Here is a 16,861-nt window from a genome sequence, read left to right as displayed (position 1 = left end):
GGAAAATGCCTATTGTTTTGCCAGGATGTAGTTATTCAATTTTGGGATAAATCAAGCTAAAGGTGAACTTTACACATCACTTCTGTTTCCTTTTTATCAGCATTTTTAGCACATTTTTAGAGATGGAAGTGCTGATGCAAGTTATTTAATTGTGTGCCAGAGGTTTTGCTGTTCAATGGAGATGCTTTCTGTGAAATGCTTTGCTTTCATGTCAGGAAAGAGAGGGGAAGAGACTCCCCTGCTTTAGGGGAGAAAAAAAAAAAAAGGAAGAAGTAATAATCAGGAGATATACACACATATTATATAACTCTACAGCATGCTGTAACCGTACTTGGAGACAAAACTGAACCAGAGTCAAGTCTGAGAAGTTATGGACTTCTCCAGACACGACTGAAGTCCACAGGAATGTTTCGGGGGATTGGCTGGGAGCAGGGTTAGGTCTCAGGTTGCAGAGTCCGAGCTTTGACTGCGATTAGTCTGGATTTTTGACCTTTCTCTCGATCTTTGTGGTGAGCAAAATCTGTTGAGAGCTGGAGATGTGTCTGTGCAGACTAGGGAAGCCAGCAAGGGATTTTGTCCTGCGGTTGAGGAATAATCAATAAAAAGCAAGGGACAAGTCCTAAAAACTTGTCAGTCAGTGTATAGTAATCACAGCAGTAAAAGCTGTATTTGCAATTGGAGCATCAGACTATTTATTTTTATGGCTGTTATTTATGTTATCTTGGTAATTTAAAAGCCACAACTGTCAAAACCACTTAGGATATTCAAATACAGTTTCTACATTTGTATAGCAAAATGTTGAACAAATGCTCTCAAATCTTCTTTATCCAGTGACACTCTGAACTCCTGCTTGAAATAAACAGGAAGTCGTCAAATCCATCAAGTCTGCACAGAATGGGTTTTCTTTAGCTAACGAGCTGTGTAAGCTTCAGTTATTAAGAAACATAATGCAATGGGGATCTCTAAAGAAAACAAGATTTTTTTATTATTATTATTTTTGCATGTAAAACTACAAAAACATGACATGGATTCTGATTTTAAAGAAGTGCTGGTCTTGAAGAATATGGTAATTTTTCCAGCCCCATGTGTTTTGTGCTAAAGAACCCTATCAGCATTTTTCCACATTATTCCTGTTTATGCTAAGTCTGTGTAGAAAGCAGGTTTTTTTGTAGAAAGAGCAAAAAAGGTGACTTGTTTATTACTGTCTGCAGTAAACAATTGACTTCATTGTTAGCAAGGTTATGGCAATGCCTTTGTCTAAATAATCATGTCTGACTAAATTCGGTGGACTTATTATTGGAAAGAATGCAATTAATGACACAACGATACATTGGATTGAAATAAACAGGATGTTTATGGGAAGGCAGTGGTAAGTGCTGTCTCTCAGATCTGCTGCAGCTCTTTGAAGATGTCACTGGACATGTGGATAGGGTGATCCAGTTAAGATCATCTACCTGGGCTTGCAAAAAACTTCTATTAAGATTTCTCAGCAAAGGTTCACAAAGAAAGTAAGTTGCCCAGATCTGAGAGGAATGGTACCTAAGCATTACTGCCTAATTAAAAGCTAGTCAACAGAGAGGAGGAGTAAATAGTTTGTTTTCCTGGTTGAATAATGTCCACAAGTGCTTGTGCTGGGACCAGTGGTATTCAGCATATTCATAAATGATTAGGGAAATAATCTGCTAGAAATGAATAGTGCAAGGTGATAAAGTTTGCTAATCATACTAAACTATTCAAAGCAATGAAAAGAACAAACGAGGAGGTATGTTTTCATGAAGCATGTGATTACTCTGTGAATTTTACTGTTGGGGATGTTGTAAATGCTGAGAGTTTACATGGTAGAGAAATGGCAAATAAGAATGCTGGAAGCTGCAGAAATATATCAACAAAATAACACTCTGTGCTTGCCTTGTTCTTCCATAGGTCTCTTGCTTGTAGACATGGTTGGATACAGGGCTCTCTGCTAGATGGGCCGTCTTGGTTTGGCTACACACTTTTCATGAATTTGTAACATGTTAGAGCCAAAAGCTGTGCAGAGAGCTATATATTGTAAGACATAGTTTTGTCCATCACTATATATAACATGCTTTCAAATGTGTGCTGGTTAGAGCGTATATGTGCATAGGAAGTTAGCTAAGATTACATTATCATCAAGAGAATTGCTTGTTGAGGTCACTCTTATGAGCTCAGGAACTGTACAAGCTACTCTGATACAGATTTCACCTGGGATGCATTTGAATTACTAGAATTACCCAGTTAAAAGATTGCACCCAGCTTTAAAGATGCCAAACCCACATACCAAATGACTAATAGGAAAACCAGCCTGTGCTGGCAAGAGCTAACGAGGTCTGCTCTGATTTTTCTTTTTTGGGGATCCTCCTTCTCTTCTGAAAACTTACTCATGTGCCCTCAAATTGGGAGTACTGCACTTTGATAAATAACAAACAGACAGCCCGGGATATTAACACTCAGTCTTGGTAATGACCTAATATATGGCCATATATCAAAATGCTTGAACCAAGCAAATCTGTATGTGTAAGTTAGAAACTTCACTGCTGTTCTGATCAGGTATGATTGGGTTTGCCTCGTTATTTGCAGTTGTCGAGGTGCTGCAGCATGTGGAAACAGTGCTGCTGGGCAAGCTGAAACCCTCCACTGTGAAGTTGGAGAAGAGGGCAGGGTAGGACTGCTTGAAATTGGGCAATGATAAAAAACCTTAAAGCCTTCTAACTCTATCTGGAAGCTTTTGCAAAGATTTGGGGGGGAGGGGGAGGGGGGATGCGATGGTGATTCCTGTATTCTGTTTTTTTTTGAATACTTCCGTTATAGTGAAAGTCCTTGGAGACTTGGGCTGAAGACCAGGGTAACATGCGGGTAACATGCTGTGTGGAGTGAAGAAGAGTTAGAATGCATTTATTCTGGAAAGAAAAAGGTTTGTTTTCAGTTAACAGATTAATCTCTTTAAGGCTCATCCACCTTCATTGACATCAATTTGCATGTAAACCCATCCCAATTTCCTGAAGGGATTGTGGGACGAAGGAGCCAAACTCTTCCTCCTTGTGGCAGATGGCAAGAGAGGCAAGAGTCATGGACTGTGGCTTGGCAGGTTCTGACCAGAGATTTGGAAAAACCTTCTTGTGTAGGCAGTTCATGCTGCACAGGAGTGAGGTGTGCAGAGACAGGGTGCTCTGCCATCCTGGGTTTCAGGACTTGGCTAGATAAGGTCCCTGCTGACCTCATCTGTTGCTGGCAATAGTTCTGTGTGAAGGAGGATGAGGATGGATTGTACAACCTCTAGAAGTCCCTTCCAACCAACTTTTCTGCAGTTTTCTGACTCATCTCGAGGTAAATCCTCTCTGTAACCTTAGCAAAATTGGCTCAACAAAAAACAGTTCTTCACCAACATGGAAACACCTGCCTAGGATGGTTATGAGTGTCTTGCAGTGCTGTGGCTGGAAACCTGCCTGTGGGACTCCTCGCCTCGCGCTGACACCAACCTCTGCCAGCGAGAACGTGCAGCATCACAAGAGGGGACAGTAATATCGAAGGCTAGACCTGGCAAAGCAAACTGTGGGGATTTAACTTTCTACGGCAGACATTATGAGATAGCGTGCAGAAACAGCTACAGTGGTGTGTGCTAGTATTACTACAAATGGTCTTTTTAGTGGTTGGCCTGGACTTGCTCGTAGGACTATGAGTGTTGTTAGCCTAAAACTACAGATTACAACTTAAGAGTAAGAAAAATGGAGCCATGGAGTGTACTGGGGACTTGGTGAAGGCAGCGTTGGGAGAAACTGAAGGAGCAGAAGAGAGGCGTTTCATCTTTCCAGTCATGACTGTTTTCAGATCGATTTTTCTTAAAGAATAAACACGTGAGGTTGTGGCAGCACAGAGCAGAGAGACTACTCATTGCCTCCCCTTCAAAGAGTCTCCAGTGTTAAATCTTGCAGCTGTCATAGGAGAACAGCAAAATCTGGCCCTATCCATGCAGTAATGCCCTGTTGGGGAGGGGGTATCTCTAAAGGAAGACACTTAAAAGTACCTTAGTGTAAAGAGGGTATTTAGGTATTGCATGTGGGTGACTTTAATGACACAACGTGAAACCATAAGAGAAATAGGAATAGAATATTTTGCAATAAACTTTATTTTTATGGCCATAGCTTTGGGACAGCAATAGGAAACCAGTTTTCCTTTCCAGCAATCCAATACTGAAAAGCAAAATGCAATTAAATTGTTCTGTTAGCTATTATTTTCAAATATTATTTAATATTAAAAATATATTTATTACATATTCATACATTTCATGCTTGACTTCAATGTCTTGCTGTTTTCTCAGCACAGCAAATGTCTTTTCCATCAGGTTTCTGAGCAAATAGCACATTTTTATTGAGCCTCTCCGCAGCTACTTGTTTAGAAGCTGAACTGCATCTGTTTCCTCGAGATGTGCTGGAGGAAACTCTGAAGTAGGTATTGTGTAGAAGATTAGACCTCCCTAGCCTTTAAAATCTGCTAATCCATTCCTCTTGTACTTTATATGGGAGAAAAGTGCTCTGGTCTTTTAGGAAGAACCTGAAAGTACTGAGGGAGAAGGGTTGACAGGAACACACATGTCTGACATACAAAGGCAGTTTCAGGTCCTGAGCTGATGCTTATCTGTCTGATTGGCACTCTGCAAAGGCAACAGTAGTTATCAAGCCCTGTTTATGCTGTAATGGGAACCAAGTGAAAACCATGGAGAAGACATTTGAGTAACAGTGAGGGTGTTTGAAAAAGCAGACTTTCTTCCAGCTTATAATAAACCAGCTAAAAAGACCAAAGCAGAATGGGTGGTGGCTTCCCTGCGAGATGTAGCCACGAAGGAAATCCTGTATGGCTGTGTAAATATACTGACAGCCTGTGTGTCGCAGTGGATAGAGCAGCTTTACTGAAAACAAACAATACAAGAAGAAAGATGATGTAGCGGCATGTCATGTAGCTGCTGTGTTCCAGCACAAGCTGTGTGCGTGGTATGTAAATCAGGTTGTAAGCGCAGGACTATGAGCCCCCTTGGATAGAAAATGCAGTAATAAATACTGCTGTAATAAACATTATAGCAATAGAAAATGCTGTAATAAATATTCCTATTCCTGAGAAGGTTCCAGGAGGAAGTCTGTCTTCCATATATTTATGTGATGTGAGGTTACCCTTCATCTGTCATTAGAAACAGAATTACTCACCCATTGGAGTGCTTCTGAGTGTATGTTTGGCTATTTGGAATAAGCGGCTTGCTTTTATGTGTTGGTTGAGAGCATCCTTAATGGCCACCATTCGTTAGCCTCAAATTTATGTTCTTCCCCTACCGACTGGCTGGGGTTCCCATACTGCTGCAAATTGTTTATTTTGGAAATGTGAAATTGGAAACAAAAGTCATAGAAAGTCAAAGAGGTGACAGGTGCATTTTGCAGAAATTTTCAAGGTTTTTCAAATTGTGGGGTTGAGTTGGAGTCAATGATTTCAAAAGTTCTCTTGTAAAGTGGGATTTTTGAGAAATGCCCTTTTCTAGTTGAAAGGTCAAGTTTGTGACGTGGGCTGTTTCTGCTTCTGTTGGTCCCTCTGGAGTTAGCCAGGGAATGGACAAAACCCTAGTCTGTCAAAAATTTCACTGAGTTTGAAATGTTTCATTTTAATGAAAAGGTAATTTATGAGGAAAAAGTGTTTTCCAGTATCTTCTGGTCAGCTCCACAGAAGGCTATTTTTTTTCCAAATATATTCCTTCTGTGACTTACTAAAGGATTAACACATTTTCTGCCAACACTCCTTTTGTTTCTGTGATCTCTTTTGTCTTATGCATGGCTCTGTATTTGATAGGCAGGTGAATGATTTGATGTGATGTTTTGGGATGTAATCTCAAAGTACTTAAGGCAGGCCTCACTGAAAAGACAAGGGAGAGTGTGCACCACCACCCTGTGCGTCGTTCCCCCCCCCGGCCCCAGCCGTTGAGCTTACAACTCTGAAGTTTATAACCATGTCATTTGTATTAGTGAAGAGTGAATAATTTCACATAGGTGACTAGCTGTGCAACTGCAAAACTGGTGGTTTTGCAAATGCTATGTATAGATTGAAGAACGAATATGCTCATGGACCTATTAAAATCAGTGGAAGGACTCCCTCTGGTTCACTGACCATATCATCAGATGTTAGGCACCTGAATTTGAAAAATGAACCTCAGCAGTTTCATATTGGCTTGTCAAATTGTTACAGAACCTGAACTGAAGGAATCCAGAAATCATCGATAGAAACATGTGTTATGACAGATTTGTCCAATTTGCTTTTCACCAGCACAAGATGTAATGGCACAGAATATAGGTTAGTGCAGTAACAGTGCAGAAAGTCAGTATCTTCTGAAGGAAGGAGCAATAACACAAAATTTTGATCAGAAAGTTCAAAACTTTTGGAGCATATCTCATTAATATATAGTGGTTTATAAAAAAATCAATAAAGGTTTTCACTGATCGTAGGCTTTCACAAACCCATGGAGAATTGCTGCAAGCCTGTGTTTTAATGTGGGAAGCAAAGTTGTTTCATAAATTTGACCAGGCTCACGCCTCAGCACTTATCTTCCTTTTATCACACAACAGGGATTTGTTTCCAGAGAGGCCTCACGTTTCATGGCATGCCCATTGCGGTTTTATGCCCCTGAAGTGCATCTTAACAAAACAGTCATGATGAGGAAAAACAATATCCTTTCATTTGGAGCTTAATTACATGCTCTGATAATATCTGTTTTTCCCTTCCTCTTCATTCATAGCAGATGAGAATTTGTTTTCACTTATTTTATCTTTCACTGAACAAACACTTTTTTCAAAAATATTTTTGGTGTTCTGTTTACCCTAGACAGGCTACCCTAAATAGCCGAGCTGCTCAGATGGAGCTAATTTTCTGCTTTACAAAAAACAACCAAAGAAAAATGAGCAAATGGTATGGTTTAGCATTTCTAGTGGTCTTGAGCTTTCGGTCAAGACCTTGTGTCTATAAAGCTGTGTGCACCAACATGGCTATTCCCGGCTCCCAAGGCACAAATACAGAGCCATGACTGACCCGACTGCAGTCATGTACTGCCTGCTGGTTACTTGGTCATACCCTGGTGCTATCCTAACTCATGATCTTTTAAAGTACCAAAAGAGTTATTTCCAGGAGGAAAGGAATGACAAAATATTGGGAAAATGGATATGAGAAGATTGCTTTTTGTTTTCTCAAAAAGTCATACCAAGTTTCACACTGTGATTTAAGTGATTTCAGAAATTATAGTGTAGTTTAATGTTATTTCAAAGTCATTTGCTGCACTGTAAAAAATGCTTATACCATCTCATGTATATTAGTACATTTGTTATTCTGTTTGGAATTTATTCTTTTCTGTGAATCCAGGAAGCAGAATTCTGGTTTCTAATTTATATTTACTTTATTTATCTTTTACCTACAGACAGTTGTTAGTGTATTGAATGCTGCGTTTGTGAGGCCCATGGAAAACTTTGTTGTAGCTCATCCAGGATCGGATTTGCAGTTTCCTGAAAGGGCTGCCCAGCAGAGCCCGCAATTAATCAGGATGTAGTACAAATTGCAGTGGGAGCATCATCTCAGGAACAAGTGAATGTTTTCCCTTGTTAAGGCTGAATGAGGATGAAGGAATGGTTTCTTGGTTTCCATCTGGTTAGTTGCACTCAGAGCTTCATAAATCTCTCCCAAAATAAATAAGTCCAGTTTGATAGCAGTGGGCAGTCCTGTTCCTTTTGAACTTACGGTGATTGAACACATATGGATGGTAATAGAGCCATCAAGTGATGAGTGGTAACAAACCTCTTGTAGTACACATCTCATGCAAGTATACAGATTCCCAATCTCTGTTTTCTGGTAATGGACCACTGATGATCAGTCAGGAGTACTGTACAAACCAGTCTTGTCATTTCTTAAACACTGGTTTTGTTTTGTAAGAATCACTTGACTCTATCTACTGGAGTAGGATTTTGCTGTTTGTTTTTTAAACTAGACCCTAAAGAGATATTCTTTCATATAGTTTGAATCCATTGCTGAACTGATGTCTAACCTGGCCCTCCCTGTGAACATCTCAACATCAGTATTTTATGGACCTAAGATAGTTCAAGTCACCATATTGCTTCTTGCTCTAGCAACCAAAATATAAAGGTAACAAAACAAAAGCTTAACCTCAGGCAGCGTTGCCATACATTAGCTGCCTCTGGAGGTGGAAGTTATTGATACTGTACAGACCACAATGAGATGCAGATGCACCGTTGTTTTGTATTTGCAGAATATATCTTGGCTGATGCATACATGCATGTATGTGTATATATATACGCATACTTATATACATACTCTTTTATGATGCAGCTACATGAACTTTTTCTGTAGTATGTCCTGCAATTACAAAGTCTGGTAAGGCTGAGGTTTCTTCACAGGTCACCGGGTAAATCGTCTTGCTGGTTTTCCATGAGCTATAGAGGAAATGTGCTGATATGGGTATATGTTGATTATCATGTTTGACATTTAGACATAGCTTACTCCTGATGTATAACACCTGTTACTGCAAAAGAAATTTCCTAAAGTAACATACCTGTACTGTTTCTAATGTTTCATCTCTGATTAACTGTCTTTTTATTGACCTCTGAATGTGATTGCTGGATAGGGCACTGGTCTTTTTCTCCCTCATCGATGCTCTGTAGACTGTGCTTTTTAAATGACATCTTGTACCCCAGCATCCCAGAAGCAGGACAAGCAATAAAAGCTATCTAATAATAGGAGATCTATTTCTGAACGCATAATTTCTATGGTAAATACATGATTTGCATGATGACTTTGTTAATGATCTAATGCCTAGAAACAGCACGTTAGAAAGTGCTACTGATTCATCCTCAATTTTCAGGGTCAGATCTATGGTCAACGATCACCTATTTTAACAGAATTCTTCAAGTATTTTAACAAACAGGGAAAACAGAGGGGGTTTTTTTCTTTCATATCAGGCTGGTGCATGCAACTTTCATCTACTTGCCCGGTACCATTTATCTTTTGCATTTCTTTCTGCCACTAGTAACTAGTTTTTGTTTGTGTTCCAACCTTAGGATGCTGTCTTACACACGCATGCAGGGATAACTTAGTCGTGGGGACACAGTACCATTGATTTCAAGGACACTGCTTGTGGTTATAAAAGATTTTGGTTTGTATGCGTGTCTGCAAGGGTGAAAGATTAGATTAAAGCTTCTGTGCATGTGCCTCATCTTGCTTTCACGTGGCAGTTCCATAAACCAGGGCAGCTCCATTCAAATCGAAAGCTGCTCCCTGGAGTAAACACTGTGTGAAAACAGAGGTGGCTCCTTCCCCATTGATTCTCCTGTTTATAAAGGGCTGTGAACATCTAGGTACAATTGAAATTACTGATAAAAGGCACCAGATTTCTGTAGGGTGATAAGATAAGGGGTATTTTTATGTGGATGTTGTGCCCTGCTCTGTCCATTTTACTTAAAAGTTTGAAAACATAGGTGGCTGGGAGTTATATCTATTGTGTATTTATGGGGGATTATGTGGAGAAACTGCATTTGGGGAAAAGAGGACGATTTCCAGAGAAGCTTTGAATATATGGTAACTAGCTGTAACTAGAAATCACTCTGTTGTTTCACTACCATAATAAAGAGCAAAAACTATTTCCTAGAGTGGTTTTTTCCCCCCATTGTTTAGTACTCAAATGCATTCATTTTTAAAATGAAAGTGTAGGAAAGATGGAAAAGGTAACACCCTGTGCCATGTTCCTGAATTGCAATATATATATGGGAACTGAAGCGCCAGAGATGACAGCTCTGCTCCGGAATGGTACCGGCACGAGCAGTTCCACCTCCTTGGCCCTGGGCTTACTGCAGTAAGTGCGTTTTTCATACAGGGCATTTAGTCCCTTCCTATGAAGAGACCCGGGCACATTGTTACTCAGTCTTCATTAGGGAGCAATATTGGTATGATATTACTCCCAAACTGTGCTTTGCTGACACAGAACCTTGGCTGACCACTCCTTGAGTTCTCTATTATGTTTTTCCCATCACTTCATGTTATCTGCTACTCAGAGCACACTGGAAAGTTTCCACTTGAGAAATAGAAGTAGAAAAGATCATTAATGAAATATCTGATGGACTCACAACTAGTTTACCATAGCTGCCTTAGTGCATCTCAGATAGGCTGTGGTCATCAGCTGCATGAGGTCTCGTAATGCCTTTGCTAGCATAGTCTTCAGTGCAAGAGGGGGAAGGCAGCAGCTCAGCTAACGCAGAATAAGCCGTGATAACGTTGAGCGTTTGGCTGAGTCCTTAGTCTAGATTGGCTGTGAACTTTGCAGAGAGCATTGACCTTGGACACACAGGCGATGGCAGGACAGTGTAACCAAGCAATGTACAATCCAATGGCTTTGCTCCCTATGGGTGTTTAAAATTTTTACTTGGCTTGGATTTGTTTATGGGGCTGCTACCTCTCAGTTTTGCACCGAGATGTCAAATGAATTCCCAGATCAGCTGAGGGTTTCAGCTTTTCATTTGCCCTTGAGGTTTAAGAATTTGCAAAACTCCTTCCAAAGTTCAACTGACCCTGGAGCCTGTGATAAAAATGCAACAGGAGAAAGGTTTTCAGCATTGATGTAAAGAGTCTGTGGAGACAAAATTCATATTCAAATATCATAGTAACTATGAAGATCAACTGCAACACTGGTTGGTGAAGGTAGAAATCTGTTTGGATCTGTCACAGGACCAGTGTTGTTGAGTCACTTATACCTTTTACTGATTTAAAAGCAAAAGGTGGGACACTGATTTCATCGGAGGGAGATGGAGGACAGATTAGACTTCAGTTATTTGAAGCATTTTTGCCCACTTGCAGTCTAACTGACCCCAGCTGTAACTTCCACTCTCCATCGAGCAGTAGCAGTGAGTTATCCAGGTAGGTGCTGATTTGCTCTAAGGAAAGAAAGGCTCCTAATATAAAAGGAAAAGTTGGTGACCCAGACTAACAGGGTAAGTGCGATCCTGTCACATTCCTTGCCCTATGTATGATCTCCACAGGCTGAGAGGAAGTGCTAAATGCTTTTTCAATTTTTTAAAAAATTCTCTCTAGCACATGAAATAGAGAAATATGTCCCTGCATACCTTTTGGAATGCAAATTATGTCTCCCCTGACCCACGTTAATAAAAACACCAGCATCTTGGGGGGTGGGGAAATGAAAATAGCAGATCTTTTCAGTTTGCCTTTCCCAGCTGGTCTTTCTTCCCTTACTGACCATAGTGCAATGATGTGCCACAGACATTAACAAAGAACATTAAAACATGCAAAAAACATTATACTTGTTTCATCCTGGAATTTAGTTTACTTTTCTTAATCACTTAAGGGGAAAACGTTAAATATTTCTATTTACATTTGATGTGTAGTACCATGACCAATGAATTCAACTGTGGCAGAAATTTGGAGCCTGATTTTCAGAATTGCTTGTTACCTGCAAGTGCGGGTCATGTGAATGAAAGCTGCAGGTATTTAGTACTTCCAAATGTCAAACTTCTTTCCCTTTCCATGCAAACATTGATAGCTTGTGAGATCCTTCATGTGCCTGTACGTATGTGTGTACAAATGTGGTTGCCTATATATAATGTATATATATGTCAACAGTCTACCTAGAACTTTTACTCAATTCATTGTTTTTGTGTAGTACCCGAGGTAATGAGATGGTGGTGTTTGGTCCAATTAAGTGATTATATCTTGATATTTTTTCCCCTTCTTTTCTTTCTCTTTTTTTTTTCCTTTTTTTTCGTCTGTTTTTATTTTTAGCCTCTCTTCCTTGATATAAGCAAAGTTACAAGGACTGTGGTGAGGATTTGGCAGCTTTATAGTTCTCATCCAACAAAACATAAACTGAAATCCATTGCTTGATTACATTTCTTAAATTGTTTGACATACCATGTCAAGATGAAGGGGTGGCTTTAGTTTGTTTTCTTGCTTCTGGCAGGTGACAACAGTTCTTTACTTGACATATTTTGACTTGGCAGCTAGGTCGCTTCATGTGCGGCAGGCGCTGGAGGAGGATGGCACCATGTTGGCAGCAGAGCTGCTCCAGCACCGCAGCAGGCTGTCCACACCCCATGACGTTACTCTCTCAAGCAAGCAAACAGGGCCTGGGAGCTCCCCTGTGAACGGGGAGATTCCTAATCCTCTTCTCACTGCAAGTGAACCTGATTCATTCCAGATGTACACAGATTTAATGACTCAGAAAGCTGCTCTCTTAAAATGGGACTTACAGCACAATCTCATATAGCCTTTCAGAGGAAGAACAGAATTCCTCTGCCAGCCTAAAATCAGCGAGGTTTTTCAGAGTTTATTAGCGTGTGAACTTTGTGTAAGAGCAACTACAGTGTGCTTTTAGAAAGCGGGTTTTCTTTCTCTGCTGAAGAAAATGTTATAAACATCATTTTGGTATGATGCACTTTTAACAGAGGAGTGATAGCTTTAGAAAGGAGTAACATAACCCAATGGTGTTTATTTTGACAGTATCTTTTGTGGGTTTAGTTTTAAATAGGATTTGATTCTGAGTATTTTTTATTATTCAGTAGGAAGGAGAGTATTCTTGATTATCTTGACTTTGTGTTACATCTAAAAGTGCTGCTACTACCGATTCAGAGAGGATTGTGTAGTGTGCATTGCATTTAGTATCAACGCTGCATAAAATAAGTATCTTGTAATGTTCTTTTGCTTACTGAAGAGATACCTCCAGATTTTGCTAATGGGTTTGATAGATGCTGATTAAGTTTTGAAGTGATTGCAAGAAGTGAGATTATAAAGTTAATGAGAAATAATTCACAGTAATAAATGGTTGTTTTATTAATTTGTTTCCAAATATGTACTTTTGATCATTAGAAAATCCCAGAAGATTGTTTCGCATTTTCATAATTTGCCTGCTTTTCAACAGTAAGCGTTGAAGTTGGGGCCAAAAGGTTAAATGCTTCCAAGTACTCTCATATAGTTGTGCCGTTAATTTGGTATATAAGGAGCAACAGCTCAAATGACTTGGACCTCTCAAACTAGTTTTGCAGTTGATCCTGTGCTGCATACACTTTTGCAAATGTTTATTTGCACTGATAGTTGACCATGAGAGTAAACTACAACATTTAGAAAGTGAAGTGTCCAATTATCGGTAGGATTGGTTGGTGTCTGCAGTTGATGGTAAGAGTGAGAAAGCAGGCTCATTTCCTGGAGACTTATATCTGCCTCATAAGAAGCTGTCATTGAACTGTAAGCTGTAATTTTGGGCTTAATAAATGAAGATCATCATAAATGAATTAAGTACAGGAAACAAATATGCTATAAATACGGTCTGCGTTACATGGAAGAGTTACACTCGCAGTCCGCAGCCATCAGCTTTAAAGCCTGAGTCTAGACCATTTTCCTCCTAACTTCTCACTCACCAGAGCCCCTGGCTGCTTTGGTACGTACCTTGAGAAACCCAGGTCTAGAAACTTCTTGGCAAACACAGGGAGATGGAGCCCAGCAAGCTCTGCCTTTGGAGGTCTGCTATGGCTGTGGTTGGCAGAAGATGCTGAAGGGTTAATAAGCACCGTGGTCTCAGAAGCCTCACTTTTTTGCAGGTGCTCTGCCTGTGGTACCATGAGTGAGGCTGGCAGAGGAGGGCTGGCAGCAATGGAGGGACAGGCTACCTCTAAACACAGCTCACATCCTGCACCCCAGCCATTTTCAGAGAGTTGTTGATATGTAGAGGAGCAGTGTGTGCCAACGTGTATGTCCCTCGCACAGCCTTACCCTTCACGGAAATTGGGTAAATGAAAGGCGGCTTGGTTGGCCACGGATTTCTCCGTGCCGTTGCATGCTGCTGTGTGCACATGTGTTGTGCAGCCACGTCTGGCAGGGCGGGTGGCGCAACAGTACGTGTCCTCAGAGGTGGTTCCTTCTTACTTTTGGGCTGGTGTTGTGGTTTAAGCCCAACCAGCAACTAGGCACCATGCAGCTGCTCATTCACCTTGCCCCCCTCGGTGGGATGGGGAGGAGAATTGGGGGAAAAAAAGTAAAACTCATGGGTTGAGATAAGAATGATTTAATAACTAAAGTAAACTAAAATGTAATACTAAAAATAATAAAATATAGTGATAATAATAGTAATGAAAAAGAATGTAATAAAAAACCAAAAAAACCCAATACCCCCCCCAAAACCCTGAAAACAAGAAAAGACAAGTGATGCACAGTGCAAATTGCTCACCACCCGCTGACCAATGCCCGAGCAGCAATCGACCCCTCCCGGCCAACTTCCCCCGTTTATATACTGAACATGGTGTTCTATGTTATGGGATATCGCTTTGGCTAGTTCGGGTCAGCTGTCCTGGCTATGCTTCCTCCCAGCTTCTTGTGCATCTGCTTGCTGGCAGAGCATGGGAAACTGAAAAATCCTTAACAGGATAAGCTCTACTTAGCAACAACTAAAACATCAGTGTGTGATCAACATTATTCTCACACTAAATCCAAAACACACTGCACCAGCTACTAAGAAGAAAATTAACACTATCCCAGCCAAAACCTGGACAGCTGGCTGTCCCCTAGAGGAAATAATTGAGAGAATCTACCTGCTGTGTGGCTGGAGGTCTCACCCTTTTCTGACCAACTACTTAGTGTTTTCTCTGTGTCACTGTCTCTGTTTCACTGGCATGTATGAATGGTCTTAGATTCCATTATGATAACTGTAGCAAATTTTATATGTTGTCTATATTTGCTTATTTTTACATTTATACTTGGTATAATATTACCTTTTATTGTAGTTTTAGTTCCTAGATCTGCAGATCTGTGCGTTGATATTGTATTTTCTTGTGATTTATCTTTAGCCTTTATTCCTACTTGTTAGCTCATCTTCTGGACAGCCTAGTATGGTTAAAAATCAAATAATAAATGTGTGTGTATGAATATTTATATTTGCCTTTGTGTGTGCATGTCTGTGTTTGTTCATAGTCTGTGATGCCATAGTATAATAGTGTATTGATTCATGATATATAGTTGTTATTTTAATTCAACCATTCCCTTGGTATTCCACTTGGAGAAGATGACCCCATCATATTAAGTCCAGCATAAACACCTGAAGAAAGATTAGTCACATTCCGTGAACATTTGTTGTAATTTTCCTACATTTTTCCACTTACCCCACTTTCTGGATTTTATTTGAGCCTCTTTTCCATTTTTTCTATCCATAGCATAGCTCTAAGAAGATTTTTCAGAAAGTTACTAGAATGTTAGAATAACTTTGAATTATTGAGAGAGAAACTGAAATAGTTTGTGTATTTGAATGCGGGCTTAATATCTTGCACTTGGTGCGTTTCTCCTGTCCAGTTACTTTACAGTCTTCAACTATTTTATTCTCACTAAAACCACACTAACGATAAGTCACATGAAATAGTTCCACACAAGGATCATGGGGTTTCCTTACAGTCACAAAACCCAGTGTCAGAACCAGGACTAGGGAGCTGCTCATTCCCAGTATGCCCCCCCCCCATCCATCCATTGGCCGTACAGCACATTCCTGAATTACCAACTGCTGAGCTTTTAAGCAGTTGAGTTGTGACACTTGTGTAGCAGACAGAAAGAAGGACCAGAGTATGAAACTTGCCCAGAGTTAAACTGGTGTAACTGTTTCTGCCTACAGTGTTGATGACAGAACTGCCTACCTGGCCCTGGGAGCGGTGAGGAACATCTCACTTAACATTTCCATCTCTAACATTGGGGATGACGCCTACGACACCAATGTTTTCTTCAATTTTTCCGGGGAGCTCTTCTTCATCAAAATGTGGCAAAAGGTAAGAAAGGCCAATCTTGCTGTGAGCAAGTCTTTTAACTTTAAGCCAACATAATTGCAAGATGTAGCGACAGGGGGTGGCCTGGTCCACACTGCTAAGACATTTGGAAGTTTTTTCTGGTTATGCTGGGCTTGAATTTCTTCCAGGCTCTACATGTACTGAGTTTTTTTCTTTTGTGGCTTTGATCTGTGTAAATTACGTAAATTACACCCCTTGTGTTTCTGAGAAGACACAGCACTGTTATTTGGGGTGCACTAATGAAAAAGAAAGACTGTTTGTTTGAGGTATTAAGAGGTAGAGGGAGACTGGTTTGGAAACCAGTAGGGTACCAAATGGTGCTGAAATACAAAAGATGCCTCTAGTTTGAGCTCCTCATTGAAACCAAGATACAAGGCTTTTCTTTGCTCGTGTCCTGGTGCAAGTTTGGGTTGTAGCCAAGGCACATCACTAAATCCAAGAGCTCAAAAGTGCTTTTAATTTCTCCTGCATGGAGTTAGGTGAATATTTTGAGGTTTAGTCTCTTTACATTTAGATTGAAATACTTGGATGTTTTCATTACTATGAATTCATTTAGAGATAAAGGTGTTGAAATACAAACACTGAATTGAGCTTTCTGCAAACTGATGGCTGCAAAAGATGTCTGCTTGTGAGTAATGTGAAAATAATTGTGCAAAATAGGAGCTGTACAATCGTAACAACATTCTGTCTGTTTCTTCCTGCTTTTCACAGTTGTTTGTCTCTCTGCTGGAGCTTTGCTTTGCTTTGTAAGCTGTAAGAGTAGTATTAAAACCAGTAATACAACTGTTGCAAAGTATGGGATTAACTTGCTCCATTGAACCAATGACATTTTGCCATTATTTGCTATGGTTTATGGTAAGATTTTGGTTAGTATAAACCTCTTAAATTAACTCATTACATAATAAAAGAAAATATGATAATTTCTTATACGTTAATTCTCTTAGTGTTCAGTTTTGACTATTATGTTTAATACAATTGCAAGCCTCGGA

The 16,861-nt window shown here is 40.0% G+C and overlaps 1 protein-coding gene across 1 annotated transcript in view; it reads left to right on the top strand.

Moving 5' to 3' along the window:
• The window catches only part of ITGA9 (integrin subunit alpha 9), a 230,686-nt gene that overhangs the window by 132,228 nt on the left and 81,597 nt on the right, over nucleotides 1–16,861 (top strand). Inside the window, exon 18 of the mRNA XM_049817094.1 lies at nucleotides 15,704–15,854. Within this exon, the coding sequence (XP_049673051.1) occupies nucleotides 15,704–15,854 (151 nt within the window). The remainder of the gene's footprint in view (nucleotides 1–15,703; nucleotides 15,855–16,861) is intronic.

This window comes from Accipiter gentilis, chromosome 14, assembly GCF_929443795.1.
Source record: "Accipiter gentilis chromosome 14, bAccGen1.1, whole genome shotgun sequence".
In the NCBI taxonomy this organism is placed as follows: Eukaryota; Metazoa; Chordata; class Aves; order Accipitriformes; family Accipitridae; genus Astur; species Astur gentilis.
Note: the sequence above shows the minus strand (reverse complement) of the source record. Positions and strands in the feature narration are given on the sequence as shown.